The sequence below is a fragment of the Natator depressus genome, chromosome 8 (assembly GCF_965152275.1).
Source record: "Natator depressus isolate rNatDep1 chromosome 8, rNatDep2.hap1, whole genome shotgun sequence".
Taxonomy (NCBI): domain Eukaryota; kingdom Metazoa; phylum Chordata; order Testudines; family Cheloniidae; genus Natator; species Natator depressus.
This window is the reverse complement of record NC_134241.1, coordinates 23,188,258-23,207,811: the sequence shown is the minus strand read 5'-3', so window position 1 is coordinate 23,207,811 and position 19,554 is coordinate 23,188,258. Positions and strand designations below refer to the sequence as shown.

At 44.6% G+C, this 19,554-nt stretch overlaps 1 protein-coding gene across 1 annotated transcript; it reads left to right on the top strand.

Annotated features, from left to right (window-relative positions):
* Positions 1 to 834: 834 nt before the first annotated feature.
* Positions 835 to 14,738, top strand: C1QTNF2 (C1q and TNF related 2). The gene is made up of 3 exons (XM_074962110.1): positions 835 to 1,089; positions 10,978 to 11,229; positions 13,237 to 14,738. The coding sequence occupies exons 2-3, from the start codon at positions 10,986 to 10,988 to the stop codon at positions 13,848 to 13,850; spliced, it is 858 nt and encodes a 285-aa protein (XP_074818211.1). The 5' UTR covers positions 835 to 1,089; positions 10,978 to 10,985; the 3' UTR covers positions 13,851 to 14,738.
* The last annotated feature ends 4,816 nt before the right edge of the window (positions 14,739 to 19,554 follow it).

Sequence of the window (19,554 nt, the reverse complement as noted above, 5' to 3'; positions counted from 1 at the left end):
TTTTTTCCCCCTGCTGATAATAGCTCCTCTTAATTAATTAGCCTCTTACAGTTGGTATGGGTACTTCCACCTTTTCACGTTCTCTGTATGTATAAATATCTTCTTACTATATGGTCTATATGCATCCGATGAAGTGAGCTGTAGCCCACAAAAGCTTATGCTCAAATAAATCTGTTAGTCTCTAAGGTGCCACAAGTAATTCTGTTCCTTTTGCTGTTGCAGACTAACAGGGCTGCTACTCTGAAAGCTGTCATTAGAGAATTAGTGCCCTCGTTCTTGTAGCATGTGTGTATATGCAGCAGAGGTGAGTAAGAGAACCTGAGGCTACACAACTAAAGTAAGGTTTGTAGAGCTGTTGAGTTGTACTGTCTGGTTAATGATGATGTCAGTGATTAATGATGGCAATGGAATAACTTATTTCACTTTCAGGCTTGGGACTAATCTTCTGCCACCAATTTGCCTAAATCGTTTTAGAATTGATAACAGAGTTTCAGTCCCCAGGATAAGATCTTCCTCTCCTGCCAACGTGCTAAGAATCAAGTGTGGGTTTTTTTCCCCTGGGTCAAGCTAAGCTAATCTATCTCCCTACAAACACTCCTTGCACAGACAGACAGACTGCATCAGGCCAACTCTCAACCATTTACCCATGAATCAGTCAAGGTCTGAACCTTTTAGACTTGTCTGTAAAGGAGAAAGAGAGAGAGGAAAGGCGGGTGGGGGCAATCCCAAGCATCAAGAGCTTTTCAGCCATATGTGTGTAAAAATTCTCTTTCCATATCACGTGACACAAGGAAGAGGCTCAAACCCATTACACAATAATAAAAATATGCCTTTGGCAAAGTTGAGCCAAAACCTGAAGCTGCTGCAGGAAGCTGGGAATAGCAGCGAAAGGAATAAACTTTTTAAAACGCCGTTTGAGGACTTGAATTTTCAAGCTACCCTCAGAAAGGAAGTTGTCTGCAGAAATAACTGGGATTCATGCTAATCTGTGTGACAACGATTTGCAATGAAACATCTGCTTAAGATTCAGTAGATTTTCCAGTGCAGGGTCAAGAAAGAAAGAGATTAGTCCTGACGAGATTAGTCCTGGTAAGTAGAATTCCCCCCCCCCCTTTTTTTTTTAACCTTAACTTTGAAACACTGGCTAAATAAGGTCTAAATTACTGAGCACTCAGGTTTCCAAGTTACGCAAAGGAATCCTTAATGGCAACAGTCTTGAATTAAAAGAAATATTACGGTGTGAAAATGCTTATCAGAGAGTTTTCTGGGCTCAGTCAGCCCAGGGAAGTTTTTTCTCTGTTCTTTAACTGGTGACTTGTATAATAAGGTTTTCTACACAACGCTACTGAGGGACTGGCACGGGCATCAGCTGGTTGCTTAATGGCAGGGACAGTAATGCAACCCAAAGTGTAAGAGATATTGTTCTCCTTTTTTTGAAGTGTAATGTTATCAGCATTTTGCCTAACAACAGACAATGGGCCAAATTCAGACCTGATGTAAATCTATTGACTTTCACTGAGCTACACAAGCAATTAAATGCATCAATTTTAAACATGCCACTGTAGTTATTAATAGCACACCTTGTTTAAATCAAATAATTGTTTAGTTGTGTGTGGACAAGTGCTTTGCTGCTATCATTAGGGTGATACTTTATTATAATGACCAGGAATGAGAATTACAATAAAAGAGAAATCCGTCATTTTAAGAATATTAGGACCTTTTGAATTATACTGCAAGAATCGGGGTGAGGAGGGTGTTGTTTTATTTAACAGATGTCCAAATATTTATGGGAAACATTGGAATGCAAGGATTTAACTAATCTTTAATTTGCAAATCGGTGTTAGAAAACACTGTAAGGTCATAAGGCAGCAGGGAGGAAATATAATTCAGGCAACATCAGTTAATAGACTGCATGGTCAAAGCTTACAGTCCCTATTCAGGCAATACAGAACATCATATATTTTTAGCCTCATTTGTCAATTACTGTGTGGTGAAGGTTCCCTCCCACTCATCCCCTTCAAACACCCCGCACCTCCAACTTGTACATTTCCTTCAAGGAAGCTAAAAAGTACCATTGAGTCAGGTCATCTGTCACCACACAACCACTTTCCTACTTGGATAAACCGCTCTAGGATTTTTACTCTGACTTTACATTTCCAAGGCAGCTGAAATGCAACAAAGAATGTATACTATGGTACATGACAACAAAAAGGGTGCTCTTCCAACCATTCATCCATGGCTCATTCGTGATGTCCTGGCCAAACCTTTTCCTTGCCTGGATTCTCTTTTCCCGTCCTATTTTTTATTTTAATTTACATTTGCCGTATCGGATTCCCTAACAGTGTGCCCCACAACAGACAGCAGGAATACCTGAGTTCTGATACTGACCCATTCCAGAGTTTTAGGCAAGTCACTTCTCATTTTCCCCCAGAAAAGTCAGTGTATTAAAATGACATTACTAAACTGAAGGGCTAATGGGAGGATTATTATTATTTACTACCAGTATTGTGGGAACAGCTGGGAGCCACAGTCACAGACCAGGACCCATTTGTGCTCGGTGCTGGGTGAACACAGAACAAAGACAGTCCCTGCCCTGAAGAGCTTACAATAATTAGTTGATGTTTGTCAAACACTATGAAAGTGCTGAGTATTATTGCACAAGGGATATATTTTTGATCAAACATTCAACAACACCCTGAATATAGAAAACATTCTCATTGAATGTTATTCAAACTGTAATATCTCTACTGAAATCTTGCAATATGCCTAACTTTTTCTTTCTGACCTTTGCTACTGGGACCATTGCCTGTAGTTTGGAGAGGCCAGGGACATATGTTGATCTGGTTCCAATATGCTTTTTGAAGCTGAGAGAGCGAGAATTGGAATCCCTCAATGGGCATCTATCCTGCCCCAGGGAGGCTTTCTTCCTAAACTTAACAAGATAGTGACTGGCTTGTGTCCTGAAGCAAGAGGCATTATATCCCTTCCAAAAGTTCTGTTTTCTTTCCTAATTACTACTATAAAGGATACCTTGTTGCAATGAGTTCCACAGGATAATTAAGCATTTATCAGTTTTAAATTGGCTGCCTTTCATCATCCACTGTGCCCTTATTCTAGGATTATGACAAAGTAAACCAAAAAGTGTTCAATTTACTTTCTCTATGCCATTTGTTATTTTGTACAACTCCATATTGTTCCCTTTTATTCATCTCTTCTATAAACCAAACAGCCCTCCTCTTTTCAATCTCTCTTCATAAGGCATTTTATCCATGCCTCTATTTCTGTTGCCAGTCTCAGAATTAGGGATGGTTGGGAATTTTTCAACAAAACTGAAACTTTTCACAGAAAGTTCTTGGGTCTAGGATCTATTGAGCAAGATACCTGCCCCATCTGCGCAAAAGCATGGTGGTTAGGGCATCTGGGATGTGAAAGACTCAGGGCTTGGCTACATTTGCGAGTTAGAGCACATTAAAGCAGCCTCGGGCGCCCAACCTCATGACAAGTCCACACTGACAAGGCACGTAGAGCGCTCTGACTCCATGGCTAGAGCGCTCCTGGTACTCCACCTCGGCGAGTGGAATAACGTTTTGTGCACCCCCGCTGGAGCGGCGCAGCGCCAGTATGGATGCCCTGGTCTGTTAGTGCGCTCTGATCGACCTCCAGAAGTGTCCCACAATGCCTGTTCTAGCCACTCTGGTCATCACGTTGAACTCTACTGCCCTGCCCTCAGATGACCAGCCGTCAGACCCTCCCTTTAAATTCTCTGGGAATTTTGAAAATCCCCTTCCTGTTTGCTCACCTAGGCGTGGAGTGCTCTCAGCGAATCTTTCCAGGTGACCATGCCTCCACGTGCCAGGCGATTCCCAGTATAGAGCAATGGCAAGGTGCTAGACCTCATCAGGGTTTGGGGGGAGGAAGCGGTCCAGTCCCAGCTGCGCTCCAGCCATAGGAATTACGATACCTTCGGGCAGATACCAAGGGACATGATGGAAAGGGGCCATGACTGGGATGCTCTGCAGTTGAGGGTTAAAGTGAAGGAGCTGTGGAATGCCTACCACAAAGCCTGCAAGGCAAACAGCACCACTTTGGTGCTGCCCCTGCGACCTGCCATTTCTACAAAAAGCTGGACACAATACTGGAGGGCAACCCCACCACCATTCCAAGTACCACCCTGGACTCTTCAGAGCCCAGTTCAACAAGGCAGGAGGAGGAGGAGGAGGAAAGCGGGAGCGAGGGTGCTGAGGAGGAGGGACATACATTGGCATCCCTAGATGCATGCAGCCAGGAGGTGTTCTCAACCCAGAAGGAAGGTAGCCAGTCGCAGCGGCCGGTGCTTGGGGAAGGACAAACACCAGAGGAGGTTCCCAGTAAGTGGCTTTTATTTTGGGAAGGAAGTTATTCGGTGCGGGCTCTTGGGGTGAGGAGGGTTAGGGCTGCATGCATGCCTAGATGTGGAATAGGGCGTTGACGTGCTCTCTCACATCGCGGTAATCGGCCTCAGTGATCTCTTCAAAGGTCTAATCGAGAACTTGGGCAATGCACTTGTGCAGGTTTCTTGGGAGAGCCACTGTGTTCCTTGTCCCAGTAAGGCTAACATGTCAGCGCCACTGTGCCGTGAGGGGCGGGGGGACCATTGCTGCACACAGGCAAGCTGCATATGGGCCAGGGCGGAATCCGCATTGCAGTAGAAGACCCTCCCTTGCTTCCCAGGTCACCCTCAGCAGCGAGATATCTTCTAGGACGAACTCCTGTGGAAAATGTGGGGACAGTGTTCAGTAGAGGGGCCCCCTGCAGCTGTTGGCTCTCCCCAAGGCACAGAAACCTGGAGGACAAGTACGGCCATGAAACAATCAGTCACGCTTGACCCTATGCTTACTCACCATTTTGGGGCTCCCATAGATTGTGTGTGCTCGCTTTGGGAGGGACAAATTATGCTATTGTGTAGACTGTGCTTGCCCTTATGTATGGGGGAAATCCTGTCTCTGTCTGGTGTGAACAATGCTGCCTCTGTTAAGTGTTGCATTTTGCCTTTACAGATGCAACCTTAAGATCTCAGCCGTCCGTGTTATCAACTTCAATGAATTAGGAAGAGGCCACGTAAAAGCAAAGACGACATGCTACATGAAGTCATGCAGCAGTCCCTTAACGAGAATCTAAAATTGCAGGAATGGAGGGAGAGTGAAAGGAGGATCTGCCAGCAGAATGAGGCGCGCCAGCACAAAAGCGGGGTGCTCCAGCAGCAAAGCATCATGGAGCGCCAAGCGAACTCAATCCAGGCGCTCGTAGCCATGGAGGCGGAGCACTACCGCACCCGCCCCCCCCCGCAGCCCTTGGCCCAAAACTCTTTCCCTTGTGCCCCCATGTCACCTCCAACCCACTTTCCCCAACATCTGGGTTCTTATCACCACCAGCTGCCTCCAACACCTGTAGCTTCACCACCCAGCCCTGAAAACTACGACCCTTACCAACTGCACTCAACCCCCATCACCACGCAGTATAGCCATCCTGAAGTGCAGCACTCATTGCACAGCACTCCAGACAGGAAGGCTGAGTATAACAGGACATACGCAAATCTTTGATTGTACCATTCCCCACTGCACCCCCATGCCCTTTCTGTTTCCCAAGTAGTTGTGTTTCTTTGCAATAAATGAATTTTATTTTCAATAAATGGATTTTTTTGGCTTTGAAAACGTTCTTTATTATTGCATAAAGTAAAAGATACCTTAGCCCAGGAAAGCAACAGGCACTGCAAGTCAGCGTAGCAAACACAGATTCCTACTAACATTGGAACCACTCCCGTGCAGGGCAACAGACATTACTGGTGGCTTTCAGCCCCAAATTGCTCCCTCAAGGCATCCCTAATCCTTGCAGCCCCGCGCTGGGCCCCTCTAATAGCCCTGCTCTCTGGCTGTTCAAATTCAGCCTCCAGGTGTTGAACCTCCAAGTTCCATGCCTGAGTGAATCTTTCACCCTTTCTTTCACAAATATTATGGAGGGTGCAGCACGCGGATATAACTGCGGGGATGTTGTCATCGGCCAGGTCGAGCTTCCCATACAGAGAGTGCCAGCGGCCCTTTAAATGGCCAAAAGCACACTCCACAGTCATTCTGCACCAGCTCAGCCTGTTGCTGAACCGCTCCTTGCTGCTGTCAAGGCTCCCTGTGTAGGGTTTCATGAGCCACGGCATTAAAGGGTAAGCGGGGTCTCCAAGGATCACAATGGGCATTTCGACTTCCCCTATGGTGATCTTCTGGTCTGGGAAAAAAGTCCCAGCTTGCAGCTTCCTGAACAGACCAGTGTTCTGAAAGATGTGTGCATCATGCACCTTTCCAGGCCAGCCTGCATTAATATCAATGAAACGCCTACGGTGATCCACAAGTGCCTGGAGAACCATAGAGAAATACCCCTTCCGATTAACATACTTGGAGGCTAGGTGGGCTGGTGCCAGAATTGGAATATGTGCCGTCTATCGCCCCTCGCAGTTAGGGAAATCCATTTGTGCAAAGCCGGCCACAATGTCATGCATGTTACCCAGAGTCACGGTTCTTCTGAGCAGGATGCGACTAATGGCCCTGCAAACTTGCATCAACACAATTCCAACAGTCGATTTTCCCACTCCAAACTGGTTAACAACCAATCGGTAGCTGTCTGGAGTTGCCAGCTTCCAGATTGCAATAGCCACCCACTTCTCCACCCCCAGGGCAGCTCTCAATCTTGTGTCCTTGCGCTGCAGTGTGGGGGCAAGCTCATCACACAGTCCCATGAAAGTAGCTTTCCTCATCCAGAATTTCTGCAGCCCCTGCTCGTCATCCCAGACTTGCATGACAATGTGATCCCACCACTCGGTGCTTGTTTCCTGAGCCCAGAAACGGCGTTCCACGGTGGTGAGCATGTCTGTGAATGCCAAAAGCAATCTCGTGTCGTATGCGTTACTTGAGTTGATATCACAGTCGGAGTCCTCACCGTCAGTTTGGATCTTAAGGAGTAACTCGACTGCCAAACGTGACGTGCTGGCGAGACTCATCAGCATACTCCTCAGCCGTTCGGGCTCCATTCCCGCAGACCGAAAGGGAAGACAGAGCGCGCAGTACAAAAAACGTGGAAAGATGGCGCCAAGTGTGGACGGAAGCACAGGGATTGCTGGGATGCGAACCGATGCATCATGGGGCATTGGGACAGGACCCAGAATGCCCTGCACCCCTGCCCCCTTCCCACAAGCCACAGTGGCAGAATGGGAAGAGGTGCTCTGTGGGATAGTTGTCCATAATGCACCGCTCCCAATGCCGCTGCAAGTGCCGCAAACGTGGCTACGCCATTGCGCTTGTTCCTGTCAGGGAGGACAGACTGCAGCGCTTTCCCTACTGCGCTCTCCGAGGGGTGGTTTAACTCAAAACGCTCTACATTTGCAAGTGTAGCCATGCCCTCAAGTTCTGCATCAGGCAGAGCAGAGACTTGAATTTGGCTCTCCCTCAGGCCTGGTGAGTTCCCTAACGACTCAGCTGTTTGGGAGGGTTTCTCTCTCTCAGAAAGTTTTGGGTTTGCCCCAAAATAGGATGGGAACATTTTTGAAATCTCAGAAACTTTTGCAGGATAGGAAAACCATTTCACTGCCCAGCTCTGCTCAGAATGCCCTCTATTTCTATTAAGCCCTATTTGGGATGGGTGAACAGAACTGAACACAAAATTTCAGGGCAAACCAGTAGTAATATAATTCTCCATTGCATTCCTTAGGTATCCTACTATTCTATTTGCCTTTTTTATTATTATTATTGTTGTTGCTGGACACTGAGCAAAGGTCTTTATTCATCTGGGAATAATGATATTATTCATTCATATCAACCACAGTGATACCTGTTCTGTGGTTTTGATTTCCAACGCTATTCATCTGACACCTTTCACCAGCCGTAATTTAACTTACATATGTATAAAGCAAGAGAGAACCCAGGAATGAGATGATCAAAATAGCTCAGGAACTGAACCCTTTCTCGAGATCTGTTTTATGTCTCTTGCTCCTCTGCGTGTTCTTAATTATATACATTGAAAAAGTGTGGGGCACTTGATACAATGTTAATTTGTAGCATATTTTTCCAATGGATTTGAAATAGCAAGTTACGTGGCTCTTGGAGGACATAGTACTACACATTCCATTCCCTTCAGAGAGTGTGAGCAGGGAAGGATGTTAGATGTGTGTTTTGCACAATACTTTTATTAATAATCTCAGTTTCTAATGTATGGGCTAATTAGAACATCTGTAACCTGATCCAAAGCCCCTTTAAGTCAATGAGAATCTTTCTCTTTACTTCAGTAGGCTTCAGATATAGGCCCCAGAGACTGCTGTGTTCTTATGGACTAGAAATGCCTGGTAACAGATAACAGAGTTCATACTGTCACAATTAATGCTCTACCTTGTATCTGTGTTCATTTAACTACACTTGCTTTGCCTACCTACAGATATTCAGAGAAGAGTGCTAGAGAACTGTCTGGAAGCTGGTTAGATTGAACAAAAACTCATCTTATATTAAGTTAGTAGAACATAAACATCTGATAAAAATCCAAGTGGGATGATTGATGAATCTTTTATTTTATATATATTTAGAAAGAGGGGTATCTGTCACAGCTGGGGAAGGAAGCTCTTTGATAAGGGAAGGGGCCCTGTTCTTATGTGTACCTCTCTCTTTGTCCATTAATTAAACATACTAAACCTTTTAACCTGGCAGACACAAGAAATACCATAGTTCAGGAATATTAAAGTGATATCTTTTTAATTTCATTGGGTAGGATTCACAAAGATATTTAGGCACCTAACTGCCTTCAATTTTTAGGCACCTCCTGATTTCAATGGGAGTTAGACACCACCCTTTGAGGCTTGGCTTCTCTGCTGTCAATAATCTGCAATGGTAAAGGTGAGATAACTAGAGATTTGTATGGGGCAGAGGTAAATTGGCATCTAAAATGAGGTACCGTGGATTCTGAAGGCCTGTGACATAGCTCCCAGTCACTACAGATGGCACTCTTGTAAACACCATGCTGAATGTAGGTAGTTTGTCCCCAGTTCTACTTCTGTGACATTCAACCTACTCTTAGCACAGAAGGAGACAATAAGTATGCAGTGAAATGACATTTTCTAAAGTTTCTGAATAAGGGATGGTCTAACTCCTCTCCTCTATAGAGATTTAAACACACAACCATGCTGGAAATTTTGCAGAGGTTTACATGCTTCTGCAAATCCCACCCGCACATACATATTCATTCAGCTTCCACCTTTTTTAATGTAAAAAATTTTACTGAGGGAGATATAAGCACAATGAAGGAGTCAGTCCTACATGATGCTCAATGCCCTCATTCTGCACCTCTCAGGATCAGTCCCCTAATTCACACATTGTCATAATTGTCTCTAAATTATATGATTAGGTCCCTCTTCCGTCACCCTCACTCACAGTATGTTGCTCCTCACTCCATGAGTGGTATCACTGAATAGGTGTCAAGGGTATCAGAATCTGGAATACTCTGAAACCAGATTAAGTATATCAGTAAATAGTCTCCTCTGCGGTTACATTTAAATCAGTTTATTTTACATGCTAATGGGCTAACTTCCATGAAACACCATGGAAGTGAATGGGATTACAGAGGTGCAACTAAGAGCAGAATTTGCCTCAGTGTAACAGTCAGGGAGAGGGAGGAACTATAACAGGAAACAGACACAACAAGATTTGGATTTAGTTAATTGTACACATTTGCAGTGAGGCTTGAGCTAGAATTCTTAACCAAAAAACACGGAGGCACAAAAACCAGAGGGAGGGAAAATGAGCTGACTTGGTGTGAGGTTAGGAAAACATCAGGGGATGAGAATACAGTATAAAGGAGGCAAAGCAAGATGGGGGATCCTGGAAGGAGAAGTGAAGAGGCAGAGAAGAAAGTACTGAAGAATGTCAGTGATCTCCTGCCAGCTCTGACAGCTGTGAGGAGATAACAGCTGCAGCCTATATTCAGAGTTAGAGAGACTCTGATGTGTGTTATTAGGCTGCAGAGTGTGCTGCTTGCTGTGGACTGGAATTGATGGAGACATGATAAAGAATCAGAAGAGCAGACAGAAATCTTTGCTCAGCAAGTCTAAGAGTGAAGAGAAGTGGATGTTTGTTTTGTAGCCCTTGGGCAAAAGCAAGTTTAAAACAAAAATCTTAGCTGAGATTTTGGCAAACTGGGAAATAAATGGATCTGAAAAACCAGTTTTCTCGTGCAAGTAGGTAGAGTTCTCAACCATACTTGACAAGTGCTGCTGACAGTTCAGGAATCACTGGGAGTATTCAGGAGCTACCTCTTTAGATCCCTGAGTAATGAGAAACATGGGAGTCCAGCAGTAAGGATTCTAGCTCTGTTAATATGCAGCAAATCACTCCCTGCACCCCACCACCATTACTTCTACTCGGCATTTCACAGCTTTCAGGGATCAAGAGTAAAAAGAAGAAATAGCAAAGAAAGAAGGAGATAAAATGATACAGGTTGGGGAAAGAGGGGTCTGAGGAAACAAAGGCCCTTTTTGTTATCCTCAAACCTGCTTTCCCACCCCTTTGCTTCTCCCCTCTTTGTTTCTGGTAACCAGACTGGCAAACCCCAATTTGGGGATGATCTTAGAATAGATAAGGTTCAGCTGCCCAGTTGATTTCAATGCAGAGGTCATAAGAGAACAAGAGAGAGGGGTTAAGCCATGGGTATTCTCAATGAGGGGAAGAGGAAAGTGGATGTGTAGGTAAGGATGAAAATGCAACTGTCCAATACAGAGGATTCCAGATTCAAATGGGGTGGTTCACTTGACTCCTCCAGCCACCAAAACAATACATCTAGCCCCAATTTTTGAAGGGGAACCTGAAACACTCCCTCTCCTCCTCCCCCCAACCCAAGGTAGGGTAGGGATACTTTTGTGTGTATACTGGCCTGCCATGGTACATGTCAGTAAATCCCTTTGTTTCATTATGACAGGTTTCACCATGATCTCTGTGGTTCTGCTCATCTGGACCGTGCCTTGTGTAGCTAATCAGCTTCTCAGTGGCTTTGTTAAAGGAGAATTTCAAAAAGGTTCCCACCAGCTCATATGCAGCATGCCAGGGCCAGAGGGCCCTCCTGGCCCCCCTGGAGCACCAGGGTCTCCAGGAACAATTGGGCGAATGGGGTTTCCAGGAAAGGATGGAAAAGATGGTGAGGACGGGGAGAAAGGAGAGCATGGCGAGGAAGGTAAGAGGGAACTGCCTCTTAGAGATTTGTTAACACTTCAGATTACCCTGGTGAAGAGTAGAGGTTCAGAAAATACAGAGAGATCCAAAGCAGCTGCTCCCAAACATAGGTGCTGAGCATATAGTGGGGGTGCTGAGAGCCATTGAACCAAACTGTAAACCTTCTATACGATGGAAACCACTTCAAGCGATGGGGTGCTGCCGCACCCCCAGCAGCCCTAGTTCCAGCACCTATGCTTCCAAACCCATACTTGGGCCATTGTCCCAGTTCTGGGTTTCACCTGAAGTTTCTCGCCTGTCATGCAACTGTCTTGTCTAGCAGTTCCAGCCCTGCTCCCAGCTCAGTCTCACATCTAGCAGCCCCCAGAAATGGGGCCCAGGACTGACACAGATTCGGTACTATCTTTCTGTACTCAGAGACAGGGTAAATTCAGGCATTCCTGCCTAAAGCAATCAAAGCTGATCACAGTGAAGGTGGAAGTAATTCTATGTTACATACAGATGATCTGATTCTGCAGGTTCTGAGCAAATCAAATGGAGGCACAGATAAAACTGTGATTGAATTAAGTGAGGCACCCTGTTCCAAACAGGCCATGTTAAACAACTGGTGGAATTTTATTTCACACTAATTAATTCTCAGTAATTTAGATCCATGATTCTTTTCTTTCATGCCTACCTAGAAAGTCCTCGGTGACATCTCTTATTGCTGACCCTTCCCAAAGTGAGATTTTGCTATGTTATCTCATAGCTTGTTATTACTCCAACATAGCCAAGTGGCTGCAGAAGCATTTCATTTTTGTAAAGTCTTCTCTTCATGAGACAGCATGTTTAGTGGTTGGAGAGGAAGGATGGGCCAGTGTTTAAGGGGCTCGCATGAGACTCAGGACTATATTCATTTCCCTGCTCTGCCAGACTTCCTCTGTGACCTTGGGCAAGTCACCTAGCCTTGCTCTGCCTCAGTTCCCCATCTGTAAAATGGGGATAATAGCAGTGCCCTACCTCACAGGTGTGCTGTGAGGATCAATACATTCGACTGCAAGGTATTCAGATATTATAGTAATGAAGGCCAGATTCTTTTCTCTCACTGTCACCTTCACGACTTCCTTTTGCTTCTTACACCACATCGCAAATCCTGTCTTAAAATTAGGCTCTGCTCTCTCACATTATCTGCGCAGCAGGACCCTTCTCATAGAATCATAGAAATGTAGGGCTGGAAGGGACCTCAAAAAGTCATCAAGTCCAGCCCCCCTATGCTGCGGCAGGACCATCCCTGATAATGGTTTGTCCAACCTGTTCTTAAAAACCTCTACTGATGGGGATTCTGCAGCCTCCCTTGGAAGCGTATTCCAGAGCTTAACTACCCTGAGAGTTAGAAAGTAACCCTGAAGGTCATCTAGTCCTGCACTGAGGCAGGACCAAGTATACCTAGACCGTCCCTGACAGGTATTTGGAGGTTTACATCCTGCTTCTTTGAACAAATGTCTATGGCACAGAAACTCCCATCACAGTCAGGATTAACTGGCAGTTTCAGCAGAGATGCCACAGGCAAATGGACATGTGAACTGAACTCTTTTCCTACTCCTCCAGGTGGTCCCTGCAACTGAGGATCGAGGCACCAAGAGAGGATGGTGGCGGGGGGGGGGGGAAGCTTGCACTATTTCTATCTGTGTTGTCCATGGATAAATGGAGGAAGTCACTTTCTAACATTGTCAGGCTCACTCTGCACCCTTCCAGCATGTGTTGCAAAATGCAAGCAGGACAGTGGTTCCTTTGTTATAATGTCTTTTCGAACACAAACATTCATAATGTACGTGTTAGAAAAAAGACAACATGATTGACATCTCAGGACCCATCCAGCCCCAGGTATTGTTTCACTAAAATCGCCTGTAGATGGAGATCCTGGCTGGTTTCTTCCCATACGATAATTTCATGTTATAATGATAACACCACCCTCACACCTGATCACATTTTTCACTAAAAACCTCACTGAAGGCAATTTGTCTTCTAGGTCCCCAAGGCAGAACCGGAAACCCAGGCAAACCAGGACCAAAGGGGAAAGCAGGCGCCATAGGCAAAGCAGGACCACGAGGTCCAAAGGGCATTAAGGGGAATCATGGGAAAAATGGAGCGCAAGGAAAGAAAGGACCCAAAGGGAAAAAGGGTGATACTGGGATGCCAGGACCATGCAGCTGTGACACCAAAAAAGCCAAATCTGCCTTTTCCGTCGCAGTCACCAAAAGCTACCCGAGAGAGAGGCTGCCCATCAAATTTGACAAGATCCTTATGAATGAAGGAGAGCACTACAATGCTTCCAGTGGGAAATTTATATGCAGCATTCCTGGTATTTACTACTTCACTTACGACATCACTTTGGCCAATAAACACTTGGCCATTGGGTTGGTCCACAACGGGCAATACCGAATAAAGACTTTTGATGCCAATACTGGTAACCACGATGTGGCCTCTGGATCAACCATTATTGCCCTGAAGCAGGACGATGAGGTGTGGTTGCAGATCTTCTACTCGGAACAAAACGGGCTCTTTTATGATCCCTACTGGACAGACAGTTTATTTACCGGCTTTCTCATATATGCTGACCAGGATTATCTCAATGAAATATAAGAAGAGACTGTCAAAAAATAGGAAGCGAGTTTGGGAGCTTATACAAGCAAAGTACAGCTTTAAGTGTGTATGTGTGAGAATCATAGGACTCTGCATTCTTAGAGCTGTAACGCTGCATTGGCTACTTGGAAGTCTCCCATACCATTAAAGCATTGTATTTGAATGTCATTTAAGTTTTAGCACAAGCTCTTTAGTTGCTGTGCTTTCCTAGAACCTTTACCTAGCGATAAAGGGAAGATACTCAGCATACAGTTTACTTGGAGGTGGGGAGCAATTATCACTTGGTTGATATCAGGAGTTTCCCACCAGGATTGTCCTTTTATTGGGTTTGTACAGCCCATAGCATAATGGGCTCCGAGTAATACAAATAGAGTTAGGATCAGTCGGACCACTTTAAAGTACCCTTAATGATTGTTTTTCACAGTCCTTGAAGTTGTCTGTTATATTTTCCTCTACCAAGCAGATACGCTGTGGTCAGATTACTATAACTTTAACACCAATGCAGAATCTATATCTTTATTTTTTTTAAATTACAAAAAATGAGCCAAAACATCTATTTCCTGCAGCCTCATATCGGAAGCACTGTTATAGACAATATCTATCCCCCTGCAGAAAGGATCTTCATTAATGCAAAGTCGAAGTTCAGTAACCACTAAAGAGTCAGGCAGTTCTCTGTTAAGATTCTAACAGCAGCTTCCTAAGTGCATTATCAATGGGCAAAGCAGCCTGGCCAAAATAGCACTGGTACAAAGACCTCATCTTAGCCCCTTCATAGTCAATGGTACAGCTTCCTGTAAGATGCTGGCTGCTCTCCACTCCCATTCAATGGGTATTAATGGCACTCAGTACCTTTCAGAATGCATCCAATATTCACAAAATCAGATTTTAAGAGAGACCTGAACTGGAATCCTGGATCTGATTCCACACAAGTTTTGGTAAAGTTGGTATCTGGATCTGGACCCAAGTGTCACATCTCAGGACTGCATGGGCCAAATGGCCCAGTGAGATTCTGATCCAACTCTGGCATTTGGGCTCATGCCTCAAGCTGAGGACAAACTTTTATTCCATGAACTGTTGTGTTAACTTCTCTCCCTAGCTTTTGCTGTGCAGGATCTGTGTGCTGCTGCTAAGGCTCTTTTCTAGGGATTTAATGCATACACACATATCCAATTCCTAAGTATGGTGACCCACTGCTACAAGATATTTGTTTTCAGCATACCATGGTAAAACATTACTGATGCTCTGGAATCAGCCACATTCAGGTTTGTATTGGTGATAAAAAGGTCAAGAGTTATAACAGATATTTTTTAGCATTCTTCCTTTATCTATAAGCCTATCAGCTGGTGATAACAGAGGTATGGTTCTCTAATGTTAGAAGGACTGTAGCAGAGTCCAAAGCAATCCTGCTATAAAGCTGCTGCAACCTGGCTCTGAGCCCCAGAAATGTCTATTACAAACTCCCCTTTGTAAAACACTCCTAACATAGATATCTATCTTGACAGCCAAATAAGAGAAACCCTTCACCTTTTTCCCATTAAAGTTGGCCAAATTCTTGTCTCAGATATGTACTCATGTCTCCCCAGTCATTTCTTTAGTCTCCTTTATTCTATCACTTTAGATGAAAATTCACATGAAGTTCCAGTTCTTTTAATTCACATGCATTGAAAGGAAATCCCACAAGGCTGGAAACATGTTTATGTTACTTTTACAAGTCGGAATATTTGCATGACTATTAACTACAGTAACTGTGCTGTCTCTTGCAAGACCATTAAATTGCTTTTTAAAAACATAAAACTGAATTCAAACACTGTTGGAATGATCTTGGTTTTATAATAAAGTCTTCCAGTTAGAAAGTATCTCTGGACTGGTGTGCAGCTTGAATCACTGAACCAGACTCACTGACCATAGGCAATCGGATCCCCCGAGTGGAGAACAACAACAAGAGGAGACCTGGAAGGAAGGGGGAATACCGACTCTACGGCACAGGCTCCCTTTTCCTTGGTCTCTTCCACCTGGCTGGAGCCTTGCAAAAAAATAAAATGGAGCAGAGGAGCGTTTAGCATTTTCTCTTCCACACCCAGTGGAATTCCCATAGGAAAAGCAGTTTGCCTGAAGCAAGCACCTGTTCCTGTAGGCTGCCTTCCACACTTGCTGCTGTACACTCATTGAGGGGACTGTGCCAATGGCAGCACTTCTATTTCAGGGCACACAGAGGCCTGGGTATCTTGGGCGATCTATACGTTGGGGTGGTTGAACCTCTGGCCCATTCTACAGTAGGAGGCAGAGGGAGGGTTCCCTCAGCAGAAGAGAGAGCAGGAAACTCGGCAAGTGAAAACTCAGTTTTCGATTCTCTATGCAGGAATTCTTGTGAGGCAGGGGAACACAGCTTCATATTTCCCCCCGGGACTTATCACTTAAAGGGCCAGTGTACTCATATTTTCAGTGGGTGCCCAAATAATTTTCGCTTCTCAAGCGCCATTCATCTGCAATCTTGCTGTGCTTTACAGGCACTAATTATTTAAGCCTCAACACTGCTGTGAGGTAGGACGTCTGAGAGATGTCCCTCCCTTCAGTCTTCTGAATTGAGTTCTGGGGTGGATGAGGATCCTGCTTTTATGTTGTCGCTGGGGGAAAGGAGTTGGAGAGGGGAGTTGTAACCCTTGCCTCCGTCCACGTCAGTTATTCTGGTCAACTTTTGCCTCCATAAGGATCTGTTCTCGCCGGATGAAAGTCTCATCTGGTTCACTATTATCCACTAGAAGCTCCATAGTTTCCCTGGTCCTGGCTGCTAATACTGTATGCACAGCTTCCTGGTCTGACAGAGCCAGAAGAGTACCCAGAAGTCACCTACTACAGGACAGGCCCAACAAAGAAAGTAACAGAACGCCACTAGCCATCACCTTCAGCCCCCAACTAAAACCTCTCCAGCGCATCATCAAGTATCTACAACCTATCTTGAAGGATGATCCATCACTCTCACAGACCTTGAGGGACAGGCCAGTCCTCGCTTACAGACAGCCCCCACAACCTGAAGCAAATACTCATCAGCAACTACACACCACACAACAAAAACACTAACCCAGGAACCAAACCCTGCAACAAAGCCCTTTGCCAACTCTGTCCACATATCGATTCAAGGGACACCATCATAGGACCTAACCACATCAGCCACAACATCAGGGGCTCATTCACCTGCACATCTACCAATGTGATATATGCCATCATGTGCCAGCAATGCCCCTCTGCCATGTACATTGGCCAAACCGGACAGTCTCTACACAAAAGAATAAATGGACACAAATCTGACATCAGGAATCACAACATTCAAAAACCAGTAGGAGAATGCTTCTGTCTCCCTGGTCACTCGATAACAGACCTAAAAGTGGCAATTTTTCAACAAAAAAAACTTCAAAAACAGACTCCAACGTGAAATTACAGAACTGGAATTAATTTGCAAATTGGACACCATCAGATTAGGCCTGAATAAAGACTGGGAGTGGTTGGGTCATTGTAAAACCTAAACCTAATTTGCCCAATATTAATGACCCCTACTGTTACTCACACCTTCTTGTCAACTGTCTGAAATGGGCCACTTATTACCACCACAAAAGTTATATTTCCTCCCTTGGTATCCTGCTGTCAATTGAATTGTCTCGTTAGACTAACCTCACACTTGGTAAGGCAATTCACATCTTTTAATGTATTTATACCTGCTTCTGTGTTTTCCACTCCATGCATCTGATGAAGTGGGTTCAAGCCCATGAAAGCTTATGCCCAAATACATTTGTTTGTCTCTGAAGTGCCACAAGGACTCTTCGTTGTTTTTGCTGATACAGACTAAGATGGCTACCACTCCGAAACCTGTCTCAGAAAAGACATTTCTCTTTGGAATCTTAAATCTATACTCAAGGAGGTGCTCTGCTCATGTACAGAGATTCACCCCTTCCACATTAAAGGATAATCAGCTGATTTCCTATTTCTCTAGTGTTAGCTTTTCTTTTAACTCAGGCTGAAAAAGTATAAGGCTTATAAAATGTCTGGCACATATGGCATGTGTATTATGAAACATAATCTAAGAAAATGCACCCTCCTATTTGTTACAGTATTTAACTAAATGCTCAGTCATGCAGTAAAAAAAAATTAGAAATCCTTTTTCTGTAGGGGCTGAAAGCTTTTGTAGTCTAGCATATAGGTTACTTAGTAAAAGCTGTCACATCACTGTATTGAGACCTAGTAGAGGAGGGTACTTTTAATCTAGATTGAAGGACTATACTGAATTCACTCAAAACAAAGTGATATGTTTACAGGTTTTCACAGGTTTTTCTCTTCCCCCTTTAAGACTCAGTATGAAATTATGACTATTGCAGTAAAAACTTAGCACCTGGGTTATTTTACTGCCGGAGCTGTAGGGATAGCTCAGGCTACGAGACTATCATCTTGTGCATGTCAAAATCATTCCATTTTGAAAAGACACTGTAGGAAAAGTGTTGTTTCTTTTCTTGTTTTCATATAAAGCACAGAGAAGAGGAGGGTGGCAGACACACATGCAGTGACCATTTCCCAAAACAACATACACTCTGGTTAACTAGACCAGAGCTTCAAAAAACGTTAGCTGCATTTTCCTCCATCCACGTTCTCTCCACTCTGCTTCCTTCAGCTATGGGAGTCCTGAGTCACACCGCAGCTCCCTTCTGGCAAACCACAGTAGGGTCACCAGAGAAACTCCACTTCTCAGACAGCTTTGGCTTCAACTTTCTCCTCCCACCATATCCTAGCGCCTATCAGCAACACACAGAGGGCAAAGGTAGGGAATACCTGGACCCAGAGTTGCCTGAAGAGCGCTCCTCTGCTAGAGGTAGTGTCTCCATTTGGTGACCTGGGGGAGCCTCAGTCTGACAAGACTTAGCAGTTCTATGAGACTTGGACTCTTGCTTGTGAAGCTTAACATCTCCAAGGACCAGGGCCTAGATGGTTAGAAAGTAGAGAGATTGATAGGGGTGCAGGACTGGAAAACAGATCTTCCTGATGCCTCCCCTGGAGTCTGAGCCTGTGTGGTATTGACACCCACAAGCAGCACTGACATGAATGGGAGTTAAGGGTGATCAACACCCAATGGAATGCAGACCTGTCCTCATCCCCATTGCCTAGCCCAAATCAGTGACCCCAATATTCAGCCCATCTCCCCAAGTTCCATGCTCCCTTCCTCCCAAAAACTATTCTACACCAAAAGGATTTTGACATTTCAATGTCTATTTGTTATGCTCTTATTCATTTAAATATGAAATAAACATGAAAAACTATAGTGATTGCTAGTATTACTTTTGCATGTAAGCTAAGTATCTAATATATGTTGGCAGTTTTGAACATAATGTTGAAATGTAACAGCTGGAAACAAGAGGAAACTGGAGCAACCCAGCCAGTCAGCTCTCCACAGTCCACCGCATTCAGAGAACCTCTGCACTAAAACTTCACACTAGAGAATGTTGCTGCTAATTAATAGGTTGATGGGTGGACTTACTATCTTAATCTCTGACAATCGTCCTTCAAGAGAAAAAAGGACTTGGATCGTTAAGGGTATGTCTACACTTGCAGGGTTACAATCACTGGAAGTTACATCGCCACTCAGAGAGCGCTGAAGGGAAACCGCTGTTGTGTGTTCACACTGTCAGCTGCCTGCATAATAGCATGTTCACACTTGCAGTGG

Coding starts and splice junctions, on each gene's coding strand:
- C1QTNF2 (XM_074962110.1), top strand. CDS start 10,986: ATGATCTCTGTGGTTCTGCTCATCTGGACCGTGCCTTGTGTAGCTAAT. Junction 11,230..13,236: donor AGGAGAGCATGGCGAGGAAG/GTAAGAGGGAAC, acceptor TTTGTCTTCTAG/GTCCCCAAGGCAGAACCGGA.